Genomic DNA, 27,666 nt, shown 5'->3' on the forward strand with positions numbered 1-27,666 from the left:
AACGGGAATGGAGGTTTACTGGTTCAACCAACAAATTCCCCTTTACCAATTAACAATAGTTAATTTTGACTTTTAACTTTTAAGTAACCCCGACTCAGGCCCCCTTCTTCAGGTCTTCCATGCCAAGTTTTGAAATTTGGAATTTTATCTTAGCCAATTTGTCTGGGCCAAATCCAATACACACTCACGCACCATCTTTTACCATCCGATCCACCATGTAACTCGACAGTTTTGATTACTGGTAGACACAGGCGAGGAGGGGTGAGTGCACAGAGACGGGACAGAGACACGAAAGGAAACCATGACAGCTAACACTGACACACGAGGAAACACAGAAAAGACATCGGAGAGGAGATGTGATAGCCCAAAAATGTGCTAGACATGCAATGTTCAAGAGGTTCTGTTTTATTTTGCTTTTGAGAGATACATAACGTGATATTTTTTCTCACTTTCTAGATGAGTGGTGAAGAAGAATCTTAATGTGTGTTGTTTGTGTTAAGATTCAAAGAAGACACACAAAATATGACCAAAACTACAAAATGTCCTTATGTCCCTACTAGGCGATGTTGTTGTTACATGTCATGGCCATGATTGTCTCTGAGGTCCACATGATTTCACAAATTTCTTAATGATGTGTTTTCCAAGCTTGCCAACAAGCTATAGGCAATACAGTGCATGGTAAATCATTATCATCATATTATTAAATAAGAAACAACACTGTCTGCTGGACAGGTCATAGTACCCTCTGTTTATCTGTTTGCAGTTTTTCACCGAAGCTGCTTCATCTACCTCCAGAACACTCGCCTGACCAGTACCGATTAATCAGGAATTTACAGACTCACTGTTCATACTTATTGTACACAATCCAAATGTACTAATTTTGTTTTTTTCTTTTCTTCATAATTAAGAAATCTGTCAATTAGTAAGCGATATAACACAAGTATATATTTGTAATTGATGTTCTTACATTGTATTACTGTTCATTTCAATATCTTTAATTTGATACTTTTTGTTTCAATGTATATAAATAAAGCATTTAAAACTATGTGCTTGTGTGTGTGTTTGACCTGCACTGATGCATCAGGCAATCAGACAATACGATGAAGAGTCTTTAGGGGGTGCAGAGGGTTTCACTGTACTTTTGGTAAAACTGTAATTTCCAATTTTTACAAGGTCAAGTATTATGTAGAAAACGATGTCAGCCTTGCCGTCAAACATGAAGGTATGCATGCATTATTTCAAGTTTCTCAAGTCAGTACTGTATTCCCTGCTGTTGGTAAATTTGTGTGTGCGCGTGTGCGTGTGTGTATGTGTGAACGTGTGTATGTGTGTGCGCGTGTGTGTATGCACGTACCCCTACCCCTATACAACGTTTAGAACTGTATGCACCCTTCTGTGCTTTGCATGTTTTAGCTTATGGCAGGTGGTACAGGGCTGCTACATCCCCAGCTGGGGAGGGGGCTAGGTGACACCCAAACTGAAAATGGCTGTCTGGATTTCTTGTCGACCAATTGGGATGAGGGATCTGAGGCGGATTACCACCCTCAAAGAGTCAATTGGAAAATTGAGAGCACTGTTGGTTGATAGATTAGTTTGATTCTATGCTTATGTTGGAATGTAACCTGTAATAATTAACCAAACGTATCCTGTCTTAACAAAGTAGTAGAACAAAGTGCTAAGATCCTTTGAACTGATTGACCAGCTGCAGAGGAAGCAATCAATGTTCTGTTTACACAACATCGTAAAACACCCCCGCTATGATTTGACCAGAGGCTAGGGGTTTCAATCGCATCCAGTCCACTCTCACCCCTACCCTGTTTCTCTCAATAAAATGCTCTTGCAAGAGGCCTGAGTCAGACTTTGTTCGATTATCGCTGTATGCACAGTGAAGAACGAGCTCTCCACTTGCAAGTGTTCAAAAGGCATACTGTCTCCCGTGTGGTTCTTGCAAAATAAGTGAGCACCACTCTAACAGGAACCTTCCTGCAGCTCTTCACTTTGAATATGGACATCCCCTTTTTCTGTGGATTGTTTTACATTATGTGTTCAATGTTGCCATCTATGCATCCATTGCAGCCTGGTCATCCTGGAAGGGGCATCCTCCAATCTGTGGTCTCTTTTCAAGGTTTCTCATTTTCGCCCAGTTGGGGTATTGTACGTTTTTCCTTGCCTCCTGGTAGTTAAGATCAGGGGATGTTGAGAAATGTTTGCCCATGTGATGCCATTTGAGACTTGTCTGTAATTAAGGGCTATATAGATAAACTTGACTTGACTCGACAGAGTCAGAGTCAGTTTATTTGGCATTTGTGGAAAACCACATTGGAAAAGAGTTTGCGAGAGCTCAAAAAAACACTTAAGAGAAAAATGGACAACCAATAAGCAGATAAATAGGCAATCAATAAACAGATACAAAAGATAGAATAAAAAAATGACTTTTTGCCCCCATGGATAGACTGACGGTCACAAGAAAAGTACAGTACATATAAAAAATGCATACTAGTAGAGTGCAAGGTGCCCGCCACTGGCGCCTGTAGGAGCATAATGAAATAAATTTATCAATTAATTAAAATAATAGTTTTATTTATTTTATAAATAAATAAATTAAAATAATAGGTGGCTCGGTGGCGCACTGGATAGCACGTCAGTTAGGAGGGTGCCGGTTCGATTCCACCTTCGAGCCTCCCTGTGTGGAGTTTGCATGTTCTCCCTGAGCCCACCGTGGGTTTCCTCCGGGCACTCCGGTTTCCTCCCACATCCCAAAAACATGCTTGACAGGCCGATTGGGCACTCCAAATTGCCCCTAGGTGTGGGTGCGAATGCGGATGGTTGTTCATCTCTGTGTGCCCTGCAATTGGCTGGCAACCGGTTCAGGGTGTCCCCCGCCTACTGCCCAATGACCGCTGGGATAGGCCCCAGCACATCCGTGACCCCCGTGAGGACATAGCAGTACAGAAAATGGACGGATGGATGAAAATAATAATAATTGTGCAGCTTTAGTATGTTCAGGCTGCGCACAGCACTAGGGAAAAAAAACTTTTGCATGCCTAGAGGAAGAGCATTTTATTGCACCATACTGCCAGCCAGACGGTAGTAGAACAAAAAAAGCAGAAGCAGGGTGAGTATGGTCATTTATTATATCTGAGGCACGGGACACAAGACTGGACCTGTAAATGATTTTAGGATCTAGCAGGTCAAATCCATTGGTCTTTACGAGCAAGATGGACAATTCTTCTCAGACATTTCTGATCGCGTACAGTCGAATTTCCAAACCACACTGTACAGATGTCTGTTAACTGCTCTCTCCGCAGTCATGGTTCGATTATCAGGATAGGTTTGCAGTTTAGCTTCAAATCTCTCTTGAACCCACACGCAGACAGACTGCTTCACAGAGCATATATACGGAGCCAACCCTCCCCCTTCCTTCCAAAGCCACTCCCTTCTGTGTTAAGTGTTATTACCTTATTATGGTATATATTTTTAAAACATCTATAATATTTTATCCACAGCGATAACCTAGATGAAATGAATATGCCCAGTTCTCGCTACAATAGAGACATGTCTGCACCACCCGGCTACCCCTGGAGATGACACGTCTCTCTTTACCACCCAACACTCCCCTGGAAATGACACATGTTGGTAAGAACCTTTTTCAATGGGACCACCCAAGGGTCCCTGGAGACAAGACCACTTTACCACCCACTGCTCCCTTGGAGATGACACGTCTTGATAATATATTGTGTTTTTTTTTTATGTATTTAGATGAAAGAAAAACGCTGTGTCTTTTCAAATACCATTTGATTGAAATCTTCCCTCAGAGAAATCTGCTTGGGCATATCTCCACTGAGACCCCCCACAGCCATCCTATGCCTGGAAGGGCATCCCCACCCTTACACACCCTCAAGACACCCCCTCCTTTCAACTTTGCCTGCCACAGACTTCATACCTTCAGACTACAGCTTCTAACTAACTAGAGAAGTCATGACATACAAAAAATAATAATTAAATAAACTTTTAAAAAAAATTCCATTGACAATTTCAATTTCATTCTAAATCATTAACACCTCACCCTTGGACAGGTACATAACATATACCCAGACATGGCCAGATATGTTCACCAACACCGGAGTACCACTTCCTGGGGCGCAAAAATCATAAAACATCCATCCATTTTCTGTACCGCTTGTCCCCACGGGGGTCGCGGGCATCCTGGAGCCTGTCCCAGCAGTCATCGGGCAGTAGACAGGGGACACCCTGAACCGGTTGCCAGCCAATCACAGGGCACACAGAGACGAACAACCATCCGCACTCGCACTCACACCTATCAATCAGCCTTCCATGCATGTTTTGGGGGATGTGGGAGGAAACCGGAGTGCCCGGAGACAACCCACGCGGGCACGGGGAGAACATGCAAACTCCACACAGGGAGGGCCAGAGGTGGAATCGAACCCCCACCCTCCTTACTGTGAGGCAGACATGCTCGCCGGTGTCTCACCGTGCCGCCCAATCATAAAACAAAAAAAAAACATAAAAGATGAATGAGTCATCAAACAATTAAAGATTATTGAGTCATAAATCAATAGTCTAAGGGAGGTCAATGAGTTATAAAACAATAAAACCATGGTTCATAAAACAATCAAAGATCATAAATCATACATCAATGGTCTTAAAACAATAAAAACATAAAAGAGCAAAGCCTTCCAGAAAATGTCTTCTATATTTCTCTGATGTTTCACTATTTATTAAACTTTGACATCTCAATACATGACATTTCGGGCACAATGAGTTCTTCGTTACACATTCTTCATCAAAAATTTTTATCCATTCAAAATAGTCTTTTATTTTTAGTTTATTGAACAGATCAAACCATGTCAACTTCCCTTTCGGGAGAAAAAAAAATACTTCATGCAAAACAACAAATCAGACTTTAATTGTGGGAGCAAAACATCCCCAAAATCATTCACTGAGTCGTAACCCGAGAGCCAAGTGGAAATATTTGCAGAGGAATTTTATCAACTGTTCTAAAGAAAGGAAACATGTTTATGTTTTTGGACAAACATGGCCAATCGGAAGGATATGATTTCCACAATTGAGTGTTTTTACTTGATTCAGAGAATGAAACTGATCTTTCATTCATGTTTAATTGAACTTGGATCCTCTGCGGCTTCACTGACGGAAAGAAGGATTCAGATTGGTCACCAAACTTTCTGGTACCATCAAGAAGTTCAATGCTGCATTCTTTCCACAAGGGTCCCCCCACATCACCCCTACTCTACAGTCTCTGTTGTGCCCCACCTCCACATCCCAGGTGTGTGTTCCAAAGCCCAAAACAGAACCGAGCACACAGTACCAGGTCAACCTCTCTGGATTGTTTGGACGTTGCTGTCCTTCTTGACAACTCACGCTGGTCAGATCTTCAGACAGAGTGAGACTTGGCCCGGCTGTGTTTGGGTCCAAAATGACAGGACTGTAGAAGACCATCTCTTTCATTCGTTCCCACACATCGAACTTGAGGTTGCCCACATGTTTGGCTTTGTCCAGCAGAGCTCCTGGGAGCAGCTCGGGCTTCTCAGGGAGCTTCTGAATTCTGATCATTGCAGTCTGGAAGTTCTTTATGAAGAAAACAGGGTCAGATGTCACCTGCTCCGCGCTTCTGATGGCATCTGAGAGAGCGGCCCTGTCTTTGCTGAGAGCCTCAATCTTCTTCATCCTGCAACTCTTCTCCTGCTCTTCCTCCCTCACAGCAGACAACCTGGCCTCCTCCTCCACCTGCAGTAGGCGACAAAGCTCCTCAAAATCCTTCTTAATCTTGCTTTCCATCTGCTACCTCTGGACCTTGATTTATGCCCCTTGTTCATTCCACTCATCCATTATCTCATTGTATTCTTCCAGTCTTTTCTTTGCATCCTGCAGGCTTTCCTGGATTTTGGCTTTGTTACCTGTGACAATTTCTTCAAGGAGACTGAACTCATGGCCAGCATTAATTTCAGCATCTCTGCAGCTGGGGCACACGAGCTCTTGGTGGTCCAAACAGAAGAGTTTCAGTTTCTCCTTGTGCAAGATGCAAATGTACTCGGACTCCACTGAAGCTTGTGAAAAGGCCTCACACTCCTTTCTCAGAGCCAAATGTGAACGTAGATCCATCGAAATACACCATTTTCTACAGAGTGGACACGTTCGCTCTTCTTTCTTCTCCCACCACTGCTGCACACACGCACGACAGAAGCTGTGACTACACGGCAGCATGACGGGATCTTCATAGATGTCTGAACAGGATGGACATTGGAGATTGTACTTAACTTGGTTAGTCATGGTCCTTGTGGCGATACCGTCTCACTTTACAAGCATCCAACGAACTCTCAGGCGAGCTACAGTGCATTAATCCACCTCAGTCACGAGTGAAGGCATCCAAGAGCACTTCCTGATTGTGTTTTTAGACTTCCTCGCAGCAAAAAGCACGTCAATATCTGGAATCACACAAAAACATTTTGTTACCACTTTGTTACAACGCACAAAAAAAGAACATTTCAATCCAACAACTCACAGCGAAAAACCAAGTATGTATATATGTATATATGTACTATATATGTGTGTGTGTGTATATATATATATATATATATATATATATATATATATATATATATATATATATATATATATATATATATATATATATATATATATATATATATATATATATATATATATATGTAGTTGTTATATATATATATAAAAAAACTTTTCCTCACCCCCCGTGGGTGGTCTCTTTTTCCCTTCAAGCTCGGGTCCTCTACGCAGTATCTTTGCTGTTCCTAGTACTGCACTTTTCTGGACTGAGATGTCAGATGTTTTTCCTGGGATCTGTTTCAGCCACTCCTCCAGTTTGGGGGTTACTGCCCCCAGTGCTCCAATGACCACAGGTACCACTGAAGTCTTCACTCTCCAGGCCTTCTCCAGCTCTTCTCTGAGCCCTTGATATTTCTCAAGTTTCTCATGTTCCTTTTTCCTAATGTTACCATCATTTGGGATGGCTATGTCAACCACAACGGCTTTCCTCTGCTCTTTGTCCACCACCACAATGTCCGGTTGGTTCGCCATTACCATTCTGTCTGTCTGGATCTGGAAGTCCCAGAGGATCTTGGCTTGGTCATTCTCACCTTTGGAGGTGTTTTCCACTTGGATCTTGGGACTTCCAGTCCATACTCTGCACAGATGTTCCTGTACACTATTCCAGCTACTTGGTTATGGCGCTCCATGTATGCTTTACCTGCCAGCATCTTACACCCTGCAGTTATGTGCTGGATTGTCTCAGGACCTTCTTTGCACAATCTGCACCTGGGGTCTTGTCTGGTGTGGTAGATTTGGGCCTCTATTGCTCTGGTGCTCAAGGCCTGTTCTTGTGCAGCCAGGATCAGTGCCTCTGTGCTGTCCTTTAGACCAGCTCTTTCTAGCCATTGGTAGGATTTCTGGATATCAGCCACTTCAGCTATGTTTCGGTGGTACATCCCATGTAGGGGCTTGTCCTCCCATGATGGTCCCTCCAGCACCTCATCTTCCTTTGATGCCCATTGTCTGAGACATTCACTGAGCACGTGATCCGTTGGGGCCTTATCCCTGATGTACTTATGGATCTTGGATGTTTCATCTTGGATAGTGGCTCTCACGCTCGCTAGTCCTCGGCCTCCTTCTTTACGGCTAGTGTACAGTCTCAGGGTGCTGGACTTGGGATGGAACCCTCCATGCATGGTTAGGAGCTTCCGTGTCTTGATATCTGTGGTCTCCTTTGGCCACCGTATGATCCTTGTTTCCTCGTCAAGGTTGCCATTTGCCTGTGGAATTCCAAGGTATTTGTAGCTGTCCTCAATGTCTGCTATTGTTCCTTCTGGGAGTGAGACCCCGTCTGTGTGGATTACCTTTCCTCTTTTAGTCACCATGCGGCCACATTTCTCAAGTCCGAATGACATTCCGATGTCAGAGCTGTAGATCCTGGTAGTGTGGATCAGGGAGTCAATGTCCCGCTCATTCTTAGCGTACAGCTTTATGTCATCCATGTAGAGGAGGTGGCTGATGGTGGCCCCATTCCTGAGTTGGTATCCATAGCCCGTCTTGTTGATTATTTGGCTGAGGGGGTTCAGTCCTATACAGAACAGCATTGGGGACAGAGCGTCTCCTTGGTATATACCACATTTGATGGTCACGTGTGCAAGTGGCTTGCCATTGGCTTCAAGTGTGGTTTTCCACTGTTTCATCGAGTTGGCGATGAAGGTTCTCAGAGTCCCATTGATGTTGTACAGCCTCAAGCATTCAGTGATCCAAGTATGTGGCATTGAGTCATATGCTTTCTTGTAATCAATCCAGGCAGTGCTCAGGTTGGTACGTCTGGTTCTGCAGTCTTGGGTGACTGTTCTATCCACCAGGAGTTGATGTTTTGCTCCTCTGGTATTTTTACCAATCCCTTTCTGAGCAGTGCTCATGTATTGATCCATGTGCCCGCTGATCTTATCTGATATTATGCCCGACATCAGCTTCCATGTTGTGGAGAGGCAGGTGATTGGCCGGTAGTTGGATGGGACTGTACCCTTTGAAGGATCCTTCTGGATCAGGATCGTACGCCCTTGGGTTAGCCATTCAGGGTGAGTCCCATCCCTTAGCAGCTGGTTCATTTGTGCTGCCAGGCGCTCATGGAGAGTTGTAAGTTTCTTGAGCCAGTAGCTGTGGATCATATCAGGGCCTGGTGCTGTCCAGTTTTTCATTCCTGAGACTCTTCTCTGGATGTCTGCCACTGTGATGGTTACTGGGTTCTGTTCAGGGAGCTTGCTGTGGTCCTTTCTCAGAGCCACCAGCCACTGTGCATCCTTCTTATGTGATGCCTCCCGCTCCCATATATCCTTCCAGTACTGTTCAGTTTCCAGCCTTGGTGGGTCTGCTCTGCTATTATTCCCCTGCCACTGAGCGTACACTTTCGCTGGTTGTGTTGTGAACAACCTATTCATCTAGCTTCATTCTCTCTTGTGTACCTCTTTAGGCGGCTGGCCAAGGCTTGGAGTCTTTGGCAGTTTCAAGTGCTTCAGGTATGGGCATCTGGCTGTATTTCTTGGGAACTTGCTTTTTCATTGCACCTTTCTGGGCCTCTGTCATTTGGCTCACTTCTCTCCGTGCTATCTTGATTTTGGCCTCCAGCCTTCTCTTCCATGGTGGGCACTGTTGTGGTCGCATATGGTCATTCTTCTTGTAGCCAAGCATTTCTAGGATCACTGTTGCTGATGTGTATATCAGCTCATTGGTTTCAGTGATGGTAGCCGTAGGAATTGTTGTCAGTGCTGCATTCACATCTTCTAGGAGACTTTCTGAGGGTACTTCACTTAGCCTCTGCAGTGTGTATCTAGGTACCCGAGCATTCATTCTCACCGTGATCTTGTTCTTCAGGTCAGTTGCTGCCTCGTTCAGCTTGATTGTGCTTATTGGGGTTTCGTACCTAACCTCTGGACTTGTACATGGATTTAACTCGTCTCTGACCTGGTGCTCTGGTTGACCTTCGCTATGGCATTTGTGTTGTATCTCATCAATCTCGAGCTGTGAAAGCAGGTGGCGTTTATGGATATTGGAACATTGAGCTACTAGTTGCTTGGCCGATAGTGTTGACTGTGGGTATCGAAGTTGCCATTGTTCCCGCATTCTCCGCATGTAACCCTTCTCGCTCGGGTTGCTGGAGTAGTAGCATTCCAACATATCCTTATTCTCGCATCTCGCCCATTTGTGTCTTGTTCCAGTAGCCCATTTTTCATCAGGGTGCTCTGGTTCCCCAGCACCTGACGCAGACCTTGTTTGTCCGGGCGACGTCTTGAGCCGGCATGTTTTTCGTTTCTTGTACTCTCATTATCTCTGAGGTAGGCGGTATCGTTAAGGGTCTTGCCTAAGGACCCACACTGACTGTTGGTAAGGTAATCGCTCATTGCTCATATTGTGCCCCTGCCGGGAATCGAACCCGGGTCTCCCGTTTGTAAATCATGTGACTTACTGATTGAGTTATTGGAGTGATTTAGTCCATATATATATATATATATATATATATATATATATATATATATATATATATATATATATATAACTTTTTTCCTCACCCCCCGTGGGTGGTCTCTTTTTCCCTTCAAGCTCGGGTCCTCTACCAGAGGCCTGGGAGCTTGAGGGTTCTACGCAGTATCTTTGCTGTTCCTAGTACTGCACTTTTCTGGACTGAGATGTCAGATGTTTTTCCTGGGATCTGTTTCAGCCACTCCTCCAGTTTGGGGGTTACTGCCCCTAGTGCTCCAATGACCACAGGTACCACTGAAGTCTTAACTCTCCAGGTCTTCTCCAGCTCTTCTCTGAGCCCTTGATATTTCTCAAGTTTCTCATGTTCCTTTTTCCTAATGTTACCATCATTTGGGATGGCTATGTCAACCACAACGGCTTTCCTCTGCTCTTTGTCCACCACCACAATGTCCGGTTGGTTCGCCATTACCATTCTGTCTGTCTGGATCTGGAAGTCCCAGAGGATCTTGGCTTGGTCATTCTCTACCACCTTTGGAGGTGTTTCCCACTTGGATCTTGGGACTTCCAGTCCATACTCTGCACAGATGTTCCTGTACACTATTCCAGCTACTTGGTTATGGCGCTCCATGTATGCTTTACCTGCCAGCATCTTACACCCTGCAGTTATGTGCTGGATTGTCTCAGGACCTTCTTTGGACAATCTACACCTGGGGTCTTGTCTGGTGTGGTAGATTTGGGCCTCTATTGCTCTGGTGCTCAAGGCCTGTTCTTGTGCAGCCAGGATCAGTGCCTCTGTGCTGTCCTTCAGACCAGCTCTTTCTAGCCATTGGTAGGATTTCTGGATATCAGCTACTTCAGCTATGTTTCGGTGGTACATCCCCTGTAGGGGCTTGTCCTCCCATGATGGTCCCTCCAGCACCTCTGGAGGAGGTATATATATATATATATATATATATATCATAACGCCACCACCCTCCCCTGTCTCTCCTGAACATGTTATATTCAGGGGTATTGATTGCTGCAGGTGGAACATTCTTATTAAGACAGGTCTCAGATTGACAGATATAGTCTCTATTAGAATTAAGCAGAATTAATCACTGCTTAAAATAATTATTAATTAAAACTTGCTCCGTTTTTATATAATGCTTCTAATATCTAAATGCCCACCCAGCAATCCACTAGGTTTTTCCTTAGGGTGCCCAACTATTTTTGGGTGATTGACAGATTGAGAAAATGACCACTTCCAGTGCTTTGCTATCTCTGGATTAAGCCGCTTTCTGTTTACTGTTGTTACCTTGGCGACAGAGCTACGATTGAGAAGAGTTTGTTGTTGATGTTGAATGTCTGGATGAAGATGCCTCCCACTCCCAAACGAGGTCACAACAGTTTCACGCAGTTGTCCCGCGGTCTCTCGATGAGAGCTCCTGCCCGACGCACCGGCACACACACCGGGACCCTGAGTTTCCCCATGCGGCATCCTAGCAGACCTACCAGGTACCGCGTAGTCCACATGATCCCGTTTCCAGACCGACAGCTCAGTTGCAGTTGACACAAGGCACAAAGGAAGGAGAGTATCAGGAAGCTGTGCAGAGGAAGACTGGGGAGTATTTGAGCATACCTGTAGGATAGCAGTGACACATTTGTCCGCCGTGCATGGAGTAGCTTCTCCGAGGGCCTGGGGATGGAGGGGGCCCAGACACGAATCAATGCCTTCCCGGACAGACATTTGGATTATCTACTAAAAAAAGGATAAACCAAAGTCACAGCCAGTGTATATAATCCATGCTTGTCTTTGCCAGTTCATTGTTTATTTGTTTATATCCAGAAATCAGATCTTCATAATTTGACAGATGAAACAATGAAAAGATGTTAATAACCAGATGAACTGGATCAGCCTGAAAATGAGAAGGCTTTGTAACCTTTAATAGCAGACAGTAGACTATGAGTCTTGTGACCACCCCTCTCCCTCCTGCTGCCACATTGTTACCAAAAAACCCCTAATAAATCCATCCATCCATCCATTTTCTGAACCGCTTAGTCCCCACAGGGGTCGTGGGCGTGCTGGAGCCTATCCCAGCCGTCATCGGGCAGTAGGCGGGGGACACCCTGAACCGGTTGCCAGCCAATCGCAGGGCACACAGAGACAAACAACCATTCGCACTCGCACTCACACATAGGGACAATTTTGGATTGATCAATCGGCCTACCAAGCATGTTTTTGGGATGTGGGAGGAAACCGGAGTGCCCGGAGAAAACCCACGCGGGCTCGGGGACCCCTAATAAATGTAATTCTCAAATATTATTACAAAGCCAATAAAAGCCAAACACAGCCTTGTTACAGGACTGGCCTCATTAGCAACTATTAAGCAGGTAGATAGAGGTGGGCAGGAAACTGGTGATGGCCCTCTTAGTCCTGAGAGGCAGCGACCTGAACCTGCGGCCTGATGGTAGAAAAATGTAGTGCTGGTGCAGAATGTGAGTGGGGTCTGTGGACATCCGTGAGGCTTTCCTCAGGAATCTGTGGTTATACATGGTGGTGAGTGAGTCTTACTGCTGTCCAATAATGTTGCTGCTAATTCTAATGACTTTGTTGAGAATGTTGTGATGGGTGAGACTGAGAGAACCAAACCAGACTAGGATATTAAACGTGAGGATGGATTCTACAAACAGAGTTCCCACAGATCCTTTAAAAGCCTTTAAAATTCTAAAATTGAAAACGTGAAATTTAAGGCCTTAAAAGGTCTTTAAAATGCCCATAATTTTGTCTGGGGTCTTACATTTTAGCCAGTCTAGTCTTAAAGGACACATACCATGGAAAATTGGCTTCTTTTGCTTTTAAAATTAAAATCTGGAGTATCTAGGAGTGTAGAAAAGTCAAGGTTTCTCATTTTCGCCCAGTTGGGGTATTGTACGTTTTTCCTTGCCTCCTGGTAGTTAAGATCAGGGGATGTTGAGAAATGTTTGCCCATGTGATGCCATTTGAGACTTGTCTGTAATTAAGGGCTATATAGATAAACTTGACTTGACTCGACAGAGTCAGAGTCAGTTTATTTGGCATTTGTGGAAAACCACATTGGAAAAGAGTTTGCGAGAGCTCAAAAAAACACTTAAGAGAAAAATGGACAACCAATAAGCAGATAAATAGGCAATCAATAAACAGATACAAAAGATAGAATAAAAAAATGACTTTTTGCCCCCATGGATAGACTGACGGTCACAAGAAAAGTACAGTACATATAAAAAATGCATACTAGTAGAGTGCAAGGTGCCCGCCACTGGCGCCTGTAGGAGCATAATGAAATAAATTTATCAATTAATTAAAATAATAGTTTTATTTATTTTATAAATAAATAAATTAAAATAATAGGTGGCTCGGTGGCGCACTGGATAGCACGTCAGTTAGGAGGGTGCCGGTTCGATTCCACCTTCGAGCCTCCCTGTGTGGAGTTTGCATGTTCTCCCTGAGCCCACCGTGGGTTTCCTCCGGGCACTCCGGTTTCCTCCCACATCCCAAAAACATGCTTGACAGGCCGATTGGGCACTCCAAATTGCCCCTAGGTGTGGGTGCGAATGCGGATGGTTGTTCATCTCTGTGTGCCCTGCAATTGGCTGGCAACCGGTTCAGGGTGTCCCCCGCCTACTGCCCAATGACCGCTGGGATAGGCCCCAGCACATCCGTGACCCCCGTGAGGACATAGCAGTACAGAAAATGGACGGATGGATGAAAATAATAATAATTGTGCAGCTTTAGTATGTTCAGGCTGCGCACAGCACTAGGGAAAAAAAACTTTTGCATGCCTAGAGGAAGAGCATTTTATTGCACCATACTGCCAGCCAGACGGTAGTAGAACAAAAAAAGCAGAAGCAGGGTGAGTATGGTCATTTATTATATCTGAGGCACGGGACACAAGACTGGACCTGTAAATGATTTTAGGATCTAGCAGGTCAAATCCATTGGTCTTTACGAGCAAGATGGACAATTCTTCTCAGACATTTCTGATCGCGTACAGTCGAATTTCCAAACCACACTGTACAGATGTCTGTTAACTGCTCTCTCCGCAGTCATGGTTCGATTATCAGGATAGGTTTGCAGTTTAGCTTCAAATCTCTCTTGAACCCACACGCAGACAGACTGCTTCACAGAGCATATATACGGAGCCAACCCTCCCCCTTCCTTCCAAAGCCACTCCCTTCTGTGTTAAGTGTTATTACCTTATTATGGTATATATTTTTAAAACATCTATAATATTTTATCCACAGCGATAACCTAGATGAAATGAATATGCCCAGTTCTCGCTACAATAGAGACATGTCTGCACCACCCGGCTACCCCTGGAGATGACACGTCTCTCTTTACCACCCAACACTCCCCTGGAAATGACACATGTTGGTAAGAACCTTTTTCAATGGGACCACCCAAGGGTCCCTGGAGACAAGACCACTTTACCACCCACTGCTCCCTTGGAGATGACACGTCTTGATAATATATTGTGTTTTTTTTTTATGTATTTAGATGAAAGAAAAACGCTGTGTCTTTTCAAATACCATTTGATTGAAATCTTCCCTCAGAGAAATCTGCTTGGGCATATCTCCACTGAGACCCCCCACAGCCATCCTATGCCTGGAAGGGCATCCCCACCCTTACACACCCTCAAGACACCCCCTCCTTTCAACTTTGCCTGCCACAGACTTCATACCTTCAGACTACAGCTTCTAACTAACTAGAGAAGTCATGACATACAAAAAATAATAATTAAATAAACTTTTAAAAAAAATTCCATTGACAATTTCAATTTCATTCTAAATCATTAACACCTCACCCTTGGACAGGTACATAACATATACCCAGACATGGCCAGATATGTTCACCAACACCGGAGTACCACTTCCTGGGGCGCAAAAATCATAAAACATCCATCCATTTTCTGTACCGCTTGTCCCCACGGGGGTCGCGGGCATCCTGGAGCCTGTCCCAGCAGTCATCGGGCAGTAGACAGGGGACACCCTGAACCGGTTGCCAGCCAATCACAGGGCACACAGAGACGAACAACCATCCGCACTCGCACTCACACCTATCAATCAGCCTTCCATGCATGTTTTGGGGGATGTGGGAGGAAACCGGAGTGCCCGGAGACAACCCACGCGGGCACGGGGAGAACATGCAAACTCCACACAGGGAGGGCCAGAGGTGGAATCGAACCCCCACCCTCCTTACTGTGAGGCAGACATGCTCGCCGGTGTCTCACCGTGCCGCCCAATCATAAAACAAAAAAAAAACATAAAAGATGAATGAGTCATCAAACAATTAAAGATTATTGAGTCATAAATCAATAGTCTAAGGGAGGTCAATGAGTTATAAAACAATAAAACCATGGTTCATAAAACAATCAAAGATCATAAATCATACATCAATGGTCTTAAAACAATAAAAACATAAAAGAGCAAAGCCTTCCAGAAAATGTCTTCTATATTTCTCTGATGTTTCACTATTTATTAAACTTTGACATCTCAATACATGACATTTCGGGCACAATGAGTTCTTCGTTACACATTCTTCATCAAAAATTTTTATCCATTCAAAATAGTCTTTTATTTTTAGTTTATTGAACAGATCAAACCATGTCAACTTCCCTTTCGGGAGAAAAAAAAAATACTTCATGCAAAACAACAAATCAGACTTTAATTGTGGGAGCAAAACATCCCCAAAATCATTCACTGAGTCGTAACCCGAGAGCCAAGTGGAAATATTTGCAGAGGAATTTTATCAACTGTTCTAAAGAAAGGAAACATGTTTATGTTTTTGGACAAACATGGCCAATCGGAAGGATATGATTTCCACAATTGAGTGTTTTTACTTGATTCAGAGAATGAAACTGATCTTTCATTCATGTTTAATTGAACTTGGATCCTCTGCGGCTTCACTGACGGAAAGAAGGATTCAGATTGGTCACCAAACTTTCTGGTACCATCAAGAAGTTCAATGCTGCATTCTTTCCACAAGGGTCCCCCCACATCACCCCTACTCTACAGTCTCTGTTGTGCCCCACCTCCACATCCCAGGTGTGTGTTCCAAAGCCCAAAACAGAACCGAGCACACAGTACCAGGTCAACCTCTCTGGATTGTTTGGACGTTGCTGTCCTTCTTGACAACTCACGCTGGTCAGATCTTCAGACAGAGTGAGACTTGGCCCGGCTGTGTTTGGGTCCAAAATGACAGGACTGTAGAAGACCATCTCTTTCATTCGTTCCCACACATCGAACTTGAGGTTGCCCACATGTTTGGCTTTGTCCAGCAGAGCTCCTGGGAGCAGCTCGGGCTTCTCAGGGAGCTTCTGAATTCTGATCATTGCAGTCTGGAAGTTCTTTATGAAGAAAACAGGGTCAGATGTCACCTGCTCCGCGCTTCTGATGGCATCTGAGAGAGCGGCCCTGTCTTTGCTGAGAGCCTCAATCTTCTTCATCCTGCAACTCTTCTCCTGCTCTTCCTCCCTCACAGCAGACAACCTGGCCTCCTCCTCCACCTGCAGTAGGCGACAAAGCTCCTCAAAATCCTTCTTAATCTTGCTTTCCATCTGCTACCTCTGGACCTTGATTTATGCCCCTTGTTCATTCCACTCATCCATTATCTCATTGTATTCTTCCAGTCTTTTCTTTGCATCCTGCAGGCTTTCCTGGATTTTGGCTTTGTTACCTGTGACAATTTCTTCAAGGAGACTGAACTCATGGCCAGCATTAATTTCAGCATCTCTGCAGCTGGGGCACACGAGCTCTTGGTGGTCCAAACAGAAGAGTTTCAGTTTCTCCTTGTGCAAGATGCAAATGTACTCGGACTCCACTGAAGCTTGTGAAAAGGCCTCACACTCCTTTCTCAGAGCCAAATGTGAACGTAGATCCATCGAAATACACCATTTTCTACAGAGTGGACACGTTCGCTCTTCTTTCTTCTCCCACCACTGCTGCACACACGCACGACAGAAGCTGTGACTACACGGCAGCATGACGGGATCTTCATAGATGTCTGAACAGGATGGACATTGGAGATTGTACTTAACTTGGTTAGTCATGGTCCTTGTGGCGATACCGTCTCACTTTACAAGCATCCAACGAACTCTCAGGCGAGCTACAGTGCATTAATCCACCTCAGTCACGAGTGAAGGCATCCAAGAGCACTTCCTGATTGTGTTTTTAGACTTCCTCGCAGCAAAAAGCACGTCAATATCTGGAATCACACAAAAACATTTTGTTACCACTTTGTTACAACGCACAAAAAAAGAACATTTCAATCCAACAACTCACAGCGAAAAACCAAGTATGTATATATGTATATATGTACTATATATGTGTGTGTGTGTATATATATATATATATATATATATATATATATATATATATATATATATATATATATATATGTAGTTGTTATATATATATAAAAAAACTTTTCCTCACCCCCCGTGGGTGGTCTCTTTTTCCCTTCAAGCTCGGGTCCTCTACGCAGTATCTTTGCTGTTCCTAGTACTGCACTTTTCTGGACTGAGATGTCAGATGTTTTTCCTGGGATCTGTTTCAGCCACTCCTCCAGTTTGGGGGTTACTGCCCCCAGTGCTCCAATGACCACAGGTACCACTGAAGTCTTCACTCTCCAGGCCTTCTCCAGCTCTTCTCTGAGCCCTTGATATTTCTCAAGTTTCTCATGTTCCTTTTTCCTAATGTTACCATCATTTGGGATGGCTATGTCAACCACAACGGCTTTCCTCTGCTCTTTGTCCACCACCACAATGTCCGGTTGGTTCGCCATTACCATTCTGTCTGTCTGGATCTGGAAGTCCCAGAGGATCTTGGCTTGGTCATTCTCACCTTTGGAGGTGTTTTCCACTTGGATCTTGGGACTTCCAGTCCATACTCTGCACAGATGTTCCTGTACACTATTCCAGCTACTTGGTTATGGCGCTCCATGTATGCTTTACCTGCCAGCATCTTACACCCTGCAGTTATGTGCTGGATTGTCTCAGGACCTTCTTTGCACAATCTGCACCTGGGGTCTTGTCTGGTGTGGTAGATTTGGGCCTCTATTGCTCTGGTGCTCAAGGCCTGTTCTTGTGCAGCCAGGATCAGTGCCTCTGTGCTGTCCTTTAGACCAGCTCTTTCTAGCCATTGGTAGGATTTCTGGATATCAGCCACTTCAGCTATGTTTCGGTGGTACATCCCATGTAGGGGCTTGTCCTCCCATGATGGTCCCTCCAGCACCTCATCTTCCTTTGATGCCCATTGTCTGAGACATTCACTGAGCACGTGATCCGTTGGGGCCTTATCCCTGATGTACTTATGGATCTTGGATGTTTCATCTTGGATAGTGGCTCTCACGCTCGCTAGTCCTCGGCCTCCTTCTTTACGGCTAGTGTACAGTCTCAGGGTGCTGGACTTGGGATGGAACCCTCCATGCATGGTTAGGAGCTTCCGTGTCTTGATATCTGTGGTCTCCTTTGGCCACCGTATGATCCTTGTTTCCTCGTCAAGGTTGCCATTTGCCTGTGGAATTCCAAGGTATTTGTAGCTGTCCTCAATGTCTGCTATTGTTCCTTCTGGGAGTGAGACCCCGTCTGTGTGGATTACCTTTCCTCTTTTAGTCACCATGCGGCCACATTTCTCAAGTCCGAATGACATTCCGATGTCAGAGCTGTAGATCCTGGTAGTGTGGATCAGGGAGTCAATGTCCCGCTCATTCTTAGCGTACAGCTTTATGTCATCCATGTAGAGGAGGTGGCTGATGGTGGCCCCATTCCTGAGTTGGTATCCATAGCCCGTCTTGTTGATTATTTGGCTGAGGGGGTTCAGTCCTATACAGAACAGCATTGGGGACAGAGCGTCTCCTTGGTATATACCACATTTGATGGTCACGTGTGCAAGTGGCTTGCCATTGGCTTCAAGTGTGGTTTTCCACTGTTTCATCGAGTTGGCGATGAAGGTTCTCAGAGTCCCATTGATGTTGTACAGCCTCAAGCATTCAGTGATCCAAGTATGTGGCATTGAGTCATATGCTTTCTTGTAATCAATCCAGGCAGTGCTCAGGTTGGTACGTCTGGTTCTGCAGTCTTGGGTGACTGTTCTATCCACCAGGAGTTGATGTTTTGCTCCTCTGGTATTTTTACCAATCCCTTTCTGAGCAGTGCTCATGTATTGATCCATGTGCCCGCTGATCTTATCTGATATTATGCCCGACATCAGCTTCCATGTTGTGGAGAGGCAGGTGATTGGCCGGTAGTTGGATGGGACTGTACCCTTTGAAGGATCCTTCTGGATCAGGATCGTACGCCCTTGGGTTAGCCATTCAGGGTGAGTCCCATCCCTTAGCAGCTGGTTCATTTGTGCTGCCAGGCGCTCATGGAGAGTTGTAAGTTTCTTGAGCCAGTAGCTGTGGATCATATCAGGGCCTGGTGCTGTCCAGTTTTTCATTCCTGAGACTCTTCTCTGGATGTCTGCCACTGTGATGGTTACTGGGTTCTGTTCAGGGAGCTTGCTGTGGTCCTTTCTCAGAGCCACCAGCCACTGTGCATCCTTCTTATGTGATGCCTCCCGCTCCCATATATCCTTCCAGTACTGTTCAGTTTCCAGCCTTGGTGGGTCTGCTCTGCTATTATTCCCCTGCCACTGAGCGTACACTTTCGCTGGTTGTGTTGTGAACAACCTATTCATCTAGCTTCATTCTCTCTTGTGTACCTCTTTAGGCGGCTGGCCAAGGCTTGGAGTCTTTGGCAGTTTCAAGTGCTTCAGGTATGGGCATCTGGCTGTATTTCTTGGGAACTTGCTTTTTCATTGCACCTTTCTGGGCCTCTGTCATTTGGCTCACTTCTCTCCGTGCTATCTTGATTTTGGCCTCCAGCCTTCTCTTCCATGGTGGGCACTGTTGTGGTCGCATATGGTCATTCTTCTTGTAGCCAAGCATTTCTAGGATCACTGTTGCTGATGTGTATATCAGCTCATTGGTTTCAGTGATGGTAGCCGTAGGAATTGTTGTCAGTGCTGCATTCACATCTTCTAGGAGACTTTCTGAGGGTACTTCACTTAGCCTCTGCAGTGTGTATCTAGGTACCCGAGCATTCATTCTCACCGTGATCTTGTTCTTCAGGTCAGTTGCTGCCTCGTTCAGCTTGATTGTGCTTATTGGGGTTTCGTACCTAACCTCTGGACTTGTACATGGATTTAACTCGTCTCTGACCTGGTGCTCTGGTTGACCTTCGCTATGGCATTTGTGTTGTATCTCATCAATCTCGAGCTGTGAAAGCAGGTGGCGTTTATGGATATTGGAACATTGAGCTACTAGTTGCTTGGCCGATAGTGTTGACTGTGGGTATCGAAGTTGCCATTGTTCCCGCATTCTCCGCATGTAACCCTTCTCGCTCGGGTTGCTGGAGTAGTAGCATTCCAACATATCCTTATTCTCGCATCTCGCCCATTTGTGTCTTGTTCCAGTAGCCCATTTTTCATCAGGGTGCTCTGGTTCCCCAGCACCTGACGCAGACCTTGTTTGTCCGGGCGACGTCTTGAGCCGGCATGTTTTTCGTTTCTTGTACTCTCATTATCTCTGAGGTAGGCGGTATCGTTAAGGGTCTTGCCTAAGGACCCACACTGACTGTTGGTAAGGTAATCGCTCATTGCTCATATTGTGCCCCTGCCGGGAATCGAACCCGGGTCTCCCGTTTGTAAATCATGTGACTTACTGATTGAGTTATTGGAGTGATTTAGTCCATATATATATATATATATATATATATATATATATATATATATATATATATATATATATATATAACTTTTTTCCTCACCCCCCGTGGGTGGTCTCTTTTTCCCTTCAAGCTCGGGTCCTCTACCAGAGGCCTGGGAGCTTGAGGGTTCTACGCAGTATCTTTGCTGTTCCTAGTACTGCACTTTTCTGGACTGAGATGTCAGATGTTTTTCCTGGGATCTGTTTCAGCCACTCCTCCAGTTTGGGGGTTACTGCCCCTAGTGCTCCAATGACCACAGGTACCACTGAAGTCTTAACTCTCCAGGTCTTCTCCAGCTCTTCTCTGAGCCCTTGATATTTCTCAAGTTTCTCATGTTCCTTTTTCCTAATGTTACCATCATTTGGGATGGCTATGTCAACCACAACGGCTTTCCTCTGCTCTTTGTCCACCACCACAATGTCCGGTTGGTTCGCCATTACCATTCTGTCTGTCTGGATCTGGAAGTCCCAGAGGATCTTGGCTTGGTCATTCTCTACCACCTTTGGAGGTGTTTCCCACTTGGATCTTGGGACTTCCAGTCCATACTCTGCACAGATGTTCCTGTACACTATTCCAGCTACTTGGTTATGGCGCTCCATGTATGCTTTACCTGCCAGCATCTTACACCCTGCAGTTATGTGCTGGATTGTCTCAGGACCTTCTTTGGACAATCTACACCTGGGGTCTTGTCTGGTGTGGTAGATTTGGGCCTCTATTGCTCTGGTGCTCAAGGCCTGTTCTTGTGCAGCCAGGATCAGTGCCTCTGTGCTGTCCTTCAGACCAGCTCTTTCTAGCCATTGGTAGGATTTCTGGATATCAGCTACTTCAGCTATGTTTCGGTGGTACATCCCCTGTAGGGGCTTGTCCTCCCATGATGGTCCCTCCAGCACCTCTGGAGGAGGTATATATATATATATATATATATATATCATAACGCCACCACCCTCCCCTGTCTCTCCTGAACATGTTATATTCAGGGGTATTGATTGCTGCAGGTGGAACATTCTTATTAAGACAGGTCTCAGATTGACAGATATAGTCTCTATTAGAATTAAGCAGAATTAATCACTGCTTAAAATAATTATTAATTAAAACTTGCTCCGTTTTTATATAATGCTTCTAATATCTAAATGCCCACCCAGCAATCCACTAGGTTTTTCCTTAGGGTGCCCAACTATTTTTGGGTGATTGACAGATTGAGAAAATGACCACTTCCAGTGCTTTGCTATCTCTGGATTAAGCCGCTTTCTGTTTACTGTTGTTACCTTGGCGACAGAGCTACGATTGAGAAGAGTTTGTTGTTGATGTTGAATGTCTGGATGAAGATGCCTCCCACTCCCAAACGAGGTCACAACAGTTTCACGCAGTTGTCCCGCGGTCTCTCGATGAGAGCTCCTGCCCGACGCACCGGCACACACACCGGGACCCTGAGTTTCCCCATGCGGCATCCTAGCAGACCTACCAGGTACCGCGTAGTCCACATGATCCCGTTTCCAGACCGACAGCTCAGTTGCAGTTGACACAAGGCACAAAGGAAGGAGAGTATCAGGAAGCTGTGCAGAGGAAGACTGGGGAGTATTTGAGCATACCTGTAGGATAGCAGTGACACATTTGTCCGCCGTGCATGGAGTAGCTTCTCCGAGGGCCTGGGGATGGAGGGGGCCCAGACACGAATCAATGCCTTCCCGGACAGACATTTGGATTATCTACTAAAAAAAGGATAAACCAAAGTCACAGCCAGTGTATATAATCCATGCTTGTCTTTGCCAGTTCATTGTTTATTTGTTTATATCCAGAAATCAGATCTTCATAATTTGACAGATGAAACAATGAAAAGATGTTAATAACCAGATGAACTGGATCAGCCTGAAAATGAGAAGGCTTTGTAACCTTTAATAGCAGACAGTAGACTATGAGTCTTGTGACCACCCCTCTCCCTCCTGCTGCCACATTGTTACCAAAAAACCCCTAATAAATCCATCCATCCATCCATTTTCTGAACCGCTTAGTCCCCACAGGGGTCGTGGGCGTGCTGGAGCCTATCCCAGCCGTCATCGGGCAGTAGGCGGGGGACACCCTGAACCGGTTGCCAGCCAATCGCAGGGCACACAGAGACAAACAACCATTCGCACTCGCACTCACACATAGGGACAATTTTGGATTGATCAATCGGCCTACCAAGCATGTTTTTGGGATGTGGGAGGAAACCGGAGTGCCCGGAGAAAACCCACGCGGGCTCGGGGACCCCTAATAAATGTAATTCTCAAATATTATTACAAAGCCAATAAAAGCCAAACACAGCCTTGTTACAGGACTGGCCTCATTAGCAACTATTAAGCAGGTAGATAGAGGTGGGCAGGAAACTGGTGATGGCCCTCTTAGTCCTGAGAGGCAGCGACCTGAACCTGCGGCCTGATGGTAGAAAAATGTAGTGCTGGTGCAGAATGTGAGTGGGGTCTGTGGACATCCGTGAGGCTTTCCTCAGGAATCTGTGGTTATACATGGTGGTGAGTGAGTCTTACTGCTGTCCAATAATGTTGCTGCTAATTCTAATGACTTTGTTGAGAATGTTGTGATGGGTGAGACTGAGAGAACCAAACCAGACTAGGATATTAAACGTGAGGATGGATTCTACAAACAGAGTTCCCACAGATCCTTTAAAAGCCTTTAAAATTCTAAAATTGAAAACGTGAAATTTAAGGCCTTAAAAGGTCTTTAAAATGCCCATAATTTTGTCTGGGGTCTTACATTTTAGCCAGTCTAGTCTTAAAGGACACATACCATGGAAAATTGGCTTCTTTTGCTTTTAAAATTAAAATCTGGAGTATCTAGGAGTGTAGAAAAGTGTAATATATCCCTCCAGCTGCTGCAGAGACACTGTTATGATCTCTTTGGGGGGCTATTTTTTACTCTGTTCAGATTTCTATGACATTTTTTTGATCTATTACATCAGATCCGTTGGGGCAGGACAAACCAAACAAGGTAATGGGTGTTTCCAAACGGAAATCCGAGTCATAAACGTGGCGGACATGTTTAAGACGAATCCGCCGTTTTGAAGTCCAAACAACTCAAGGATGCTGAAGTGGAGAGATCAAAATTTTCCGTTGTTGGATGCATCAATCCACACAAATCATTACACAACATCAGAACTTCAAGGAAGTGCCTGCTCAAATTTCATTTTTCAAGCAGTGTTCCCACATCTGTGGGCAAAGTCCTGCTTGTTAAGTAGTGTTTCAGAAATCTTTTGTCAGTGTAGAGAAGGATTTGGTGAAAGACTTCTTTTCGTTGATGGTTCAGTTCCTTCAATCTATGGAAATGACGGACACAATAAAGCGGTAAGTCTGAGATGACACAAAATTAATAAACTGTATTTCACTTTAATAATATTGTCTGCACTCGTTTTCATAGCTTTACGTCAGTCTTTCTGCTGATTTTTGAGCTGTGCGCTCCGTTTTCACTTCTTGTAGGTGTATTTTGAGTAGTTGTATCAGATTAATTGCATCGAAGGTGCTGTATTATATTTGAGTAACACAATGTGTTTAATGCTTCTCGCTAACGATAGTAGTAGCATTAGCTTACTTCGTAGCTCGACTGCAGGGCTTGTTTACAAGACGTTCATAAATATTGTGGGGGGATTTATTTTCTTACGTGTCATGTATGGGTGCATGTCTTCTGTCGTTGATGTCTTTTAATCAATCAAAAGGTTGGCGGCGCAAGTAAGCTACTTTGTTTAAATAAAGCAAAAACTAAAAAAAGTAAACGCTACCTCGGCTAAAAAAAACTACAAATGGCGACCGGAAAGGGAGGCACACATCTTGCGGCATGAGGGGTGTGAAGTATCTCCTTTGCATTTAAAGAGACCACACCAAAACGGCTTGTTCTGAGATGCACCTCAGAACAAGTATCATATTTTACGGACTATAAGTCGCAGTTTTTTTCATAGTTTGGCCGGGGGTGCGGCTTATCAGGAGAGACCAATATATGTGTGTGTGTGTGTGTGTGTGTGTGTGTGTGTGTGTGTGTGTGTGTGTGTGTGTGTGTGTGTGTGTGTGTGTATATATATATATATATACTTATAGTATATAAGTATACTATACTAGTTATTTTATGTTAATGATATATATATATATACATTATTAACACATTATTACTTGATCATTAACATAAAATAACTAGTATAGTATACTTCACATGTTATTTCCACTTTAAACTGCATGAGGTCACACTAAGACTGTGGAATAATTGGAACCGCAACTGACAATGAGTTGAGTCTGAATACAGTCACTGACTTCCGCAGTCAGGAGTTGTTTACAACAGAAGATAGACATTGACACAGAGGACGAAGATGGATTTAATGATTTGGAGTGACACGGATGATTCGATAAACTTGTTATTTATGTTATAGTTATTTGATATTTAGTTTATTTAGTGGAGCAACTTGTATATTGTTAGACTTCAGCAGTTTCTGATTGCCTAGGGAGGCCGTGAACAGGGGGAGGAGACGGAAAGGGCGATCCGGTGCGCTTTGTTAGAGCACACACTGTGTGATGGCTCATATGTAGAACTCTTGTTTTGTGAAATAAAGAGCCGGTTACTAAACCCATGACTCGCCTGGGACTTTGGTAACGCTACAATATAGTTATATAGATCTGTGGGATAATTGGAGCAGCAACTGACGACAAGTCTGACGTCTGATGTACTTCTGGAGTCAGCAGTGGTGTTTATTGTTTTGTTTTTAAGTGACACAGAGGACAAAGATTTCGATGGATTTAACGATTTGAAGTGACACGAATGGTTTGATAATGTTTTTTATTTATGTTATAGTTATTTGATATGTAGGTTATATATAACCTACATATCATGTCCCCCGCCTACTGCCCGATGACGGCTGGGATAGGCTCCAGCACGCCCGCGACCCCCGTGGGGACTAAGCGGTTCAGAAAATGGATGGATGGATGGATGGATGGTTATATATAGTTATTTGGGCCTGTGGAATAATTTGAACTGCAGCTGACGACGAGTCCGACGTCATTGCCACATGCACTTACGGGTTCAAAAGCAACCTTGTTTATACACAAAGGACGAGAATTCGATGGATTTAATGATTTGGAGTGACACAGATGGTTTGATAAACGTTTTTTGTATGTTATAGTTATTTGAGTAACTGTTAATGTTACGTCAGGCACGTTCTCAATTCCTCGTTTGTGTAACGTTAGCATACCGTATCGTTTAGCCTGTTGTTGCCTGTTCATGTCTGTTCTTGGTTTTAGATTTTATCAAATAAAGTTCTCCAAAAATCCGACTTGTACTCTGGTGCGACTTGTATATGTTTTTTTCCTCTTTATTATGCATTTTATGGCTGGTGCGACTTGTACTCCAGAGCGACTTATAGGCTGTAAAATACGGTAGAAAAGAGGGACCTGTGACGGTATAAAAATGATCAATTCGACTTATACTCAGGAGCGACTCATATATGGTTTTTTTCACAAGTTTTTACTTGCTCATTAACACATCACTTACAAGTATAGTTGACCACTTCACACGTTAGTTTTAGTATAATTGATCACTTCACATGCATTTATATCTTTATCTTGTGCATATTCAAAGCATGAAAAATAGAGAGAAAAAATCAAACAAAGAAAGCAATTAACACTTTATGTCAGGATCGGTTGTGGAGCATGGAGCAGGACGACCAAGTGCAGCTTGGACCAGGGTTTATTGAAGCAACTCAAAATACAGACTAGGTAAACTGACATGACTTAAACAATAACTTGACTGACTGACCGGGACGTGAAACAAGAAGACAGCAGGACATGACGGCATCAAGACAGTACGCCAACACCGAACGACAGCAACCAAAACCAGCAGCAACCAATACCAAAACCAATGATCCGACAGGGAGTGAGGGGCAGACAGGACTTTTATACACGACAGGTAACGAGAGGCAGGTGGGAACAATCACACTGATCATGGACACACAGGAGGGGAGGGGCGAGCACACAGACAGAAACCAAGACAACAGACACATAGTGGAGCAGTTGGGGACAAGACCTGACAGAACCCCCCCCACAAGGGACGGCTCCCGACGTCCCAAAAAAAAAAAAAACTAGGGGAACCGAACCGCACTCGGGCGGCGACTTGGGGAACCGAACCGCACCGCACTCGGGCGGCGACTTGGGGAACCGAACCGCACCGCACTCGGGCGGCGACTTGGGGAACCGAACCGCACCGCACCGCACTCGGGCGGCGACTTGGGGAACCGAACCGCACCGCACTCGGGCGGCGACTTGGGGAACCGAACCGCACCGCACTCGGGCGGCGACTTGGGGAACCAAACCGCACTCGGGGAGCGACTTGGGGAACCGCACCGCACTCGGGCGGCGACTTGGGGAACCGAACCGCACCGCACTCGGGCGGCGACTTGGGGAACCGAACCGCACCGCACTCGGGCGGCGACTTGGGGAACCGAACCGCACCGCACTCGGGCGGCGACTTGGGGAACCGAACCGCACTCGGGCGGCGACTTCGGGGAACAGAACCGCGCTCGGGCGGCGACTTGGGGAACAGAACCGCGCTCGGGCGGCGACTTGGGGAACTGAACCGCGCTCGGGCGGCGACTTGGGGACAGAACCGCAATCGGCGGAAACACAAACATGAACCGCTCTCGGGTGGCAACCCAAACATAGAACGCATTCGGATGGCGACTCTGGAAGTACGTACAGTAATTGGCGGCGATTCTGGAAGTCTGTACCTCGATCGGCGGCAACTCTGACAGTCCGTACCGCGATCGGTGGCATTCGAAAGGCGGGGCTGTGCGCGGCGGCAAGAGCCCTCACGCGCCGCAGCAGTGGGAGTGGAGCCAGGGACGATCGCG

At 45.1% G+C, this 27,666-nt stretch overlaps 3 protein-coding genes across 12 annotated transcripts in view; 1 reads left to right on the forward strand and 2 right to left on the reverse strand.

Annotated features, from left to right (window-relative positions):
* tmem176 (transmembrane protein 176) overlaps positions 1-27,666 on the forward strand; it is a 276,282-nt gene that overhangs the window by 172,889 nt on the left and 75,727 nt on the right. For 2 of the 10 annotated variants that reach the window (XM_068650696.1, XM_068650700.1), the window contains one exon: positions 764-1,045. The exons of the other annotated variants lie outside the window; for them this stretch is intronic. In XM_068650696.1, the coding sequence (XP_068506797.1) occupies positions 764-808 (45 nt within the window). In that variant the 3' untranslated portion in view covers positions 809-1,045. Of the gene's footprint in view, positions 1-763; positions 1,046-27,666 lie in introns of those variants that run through there. 10 annotated transcript variants of the gene reach the window in all.
* Positions 4,743-11,624, reverse strand: LOC125969402 (E3 ubiquitin-protein ligase TRIM35-like). Its single transcript, XM_049721438.2, is given in 2 exon segments — positions 4,743-6,464; positions 11,521-11,624. A coding segment is annotated over 1 exon segment (1,146 nt). The 5' UTR covers positions 6,310-6,464; positions 11,521-11,624; the 3' UTR covers positions 4,743-5,163.
* On the reverse strand, positions 15,526-22,583 carry LOC125969406 (E3 ubiquitin-protein ligase TRIM35-like). The gene is given in 2 exon segments (XM_049721445.2): positions 15,526-17,248; positions 22,255-22,583. A coding segment is annotated over 1 exon segment (1,146 nt). The 5' UTR covers positions 17,094-17,248; positions 22,255-22,583; the 3' UTR covers positions 15,526-15,947.

This window comes from Syngnathus scovelli, chromosome 5, assembly GCF_024217435.2.
Source record: "Syngnathus scovelli strain Florida chromosome 5, RoL_Ssco_1.2, whole genome shotgun sequence".
NCBI lineage: Eukaryota > Metazoa > Chordata > Actinopteri > Syngnathiformes > Syngnathidae > Syngnathus > Syngnathus scovelli.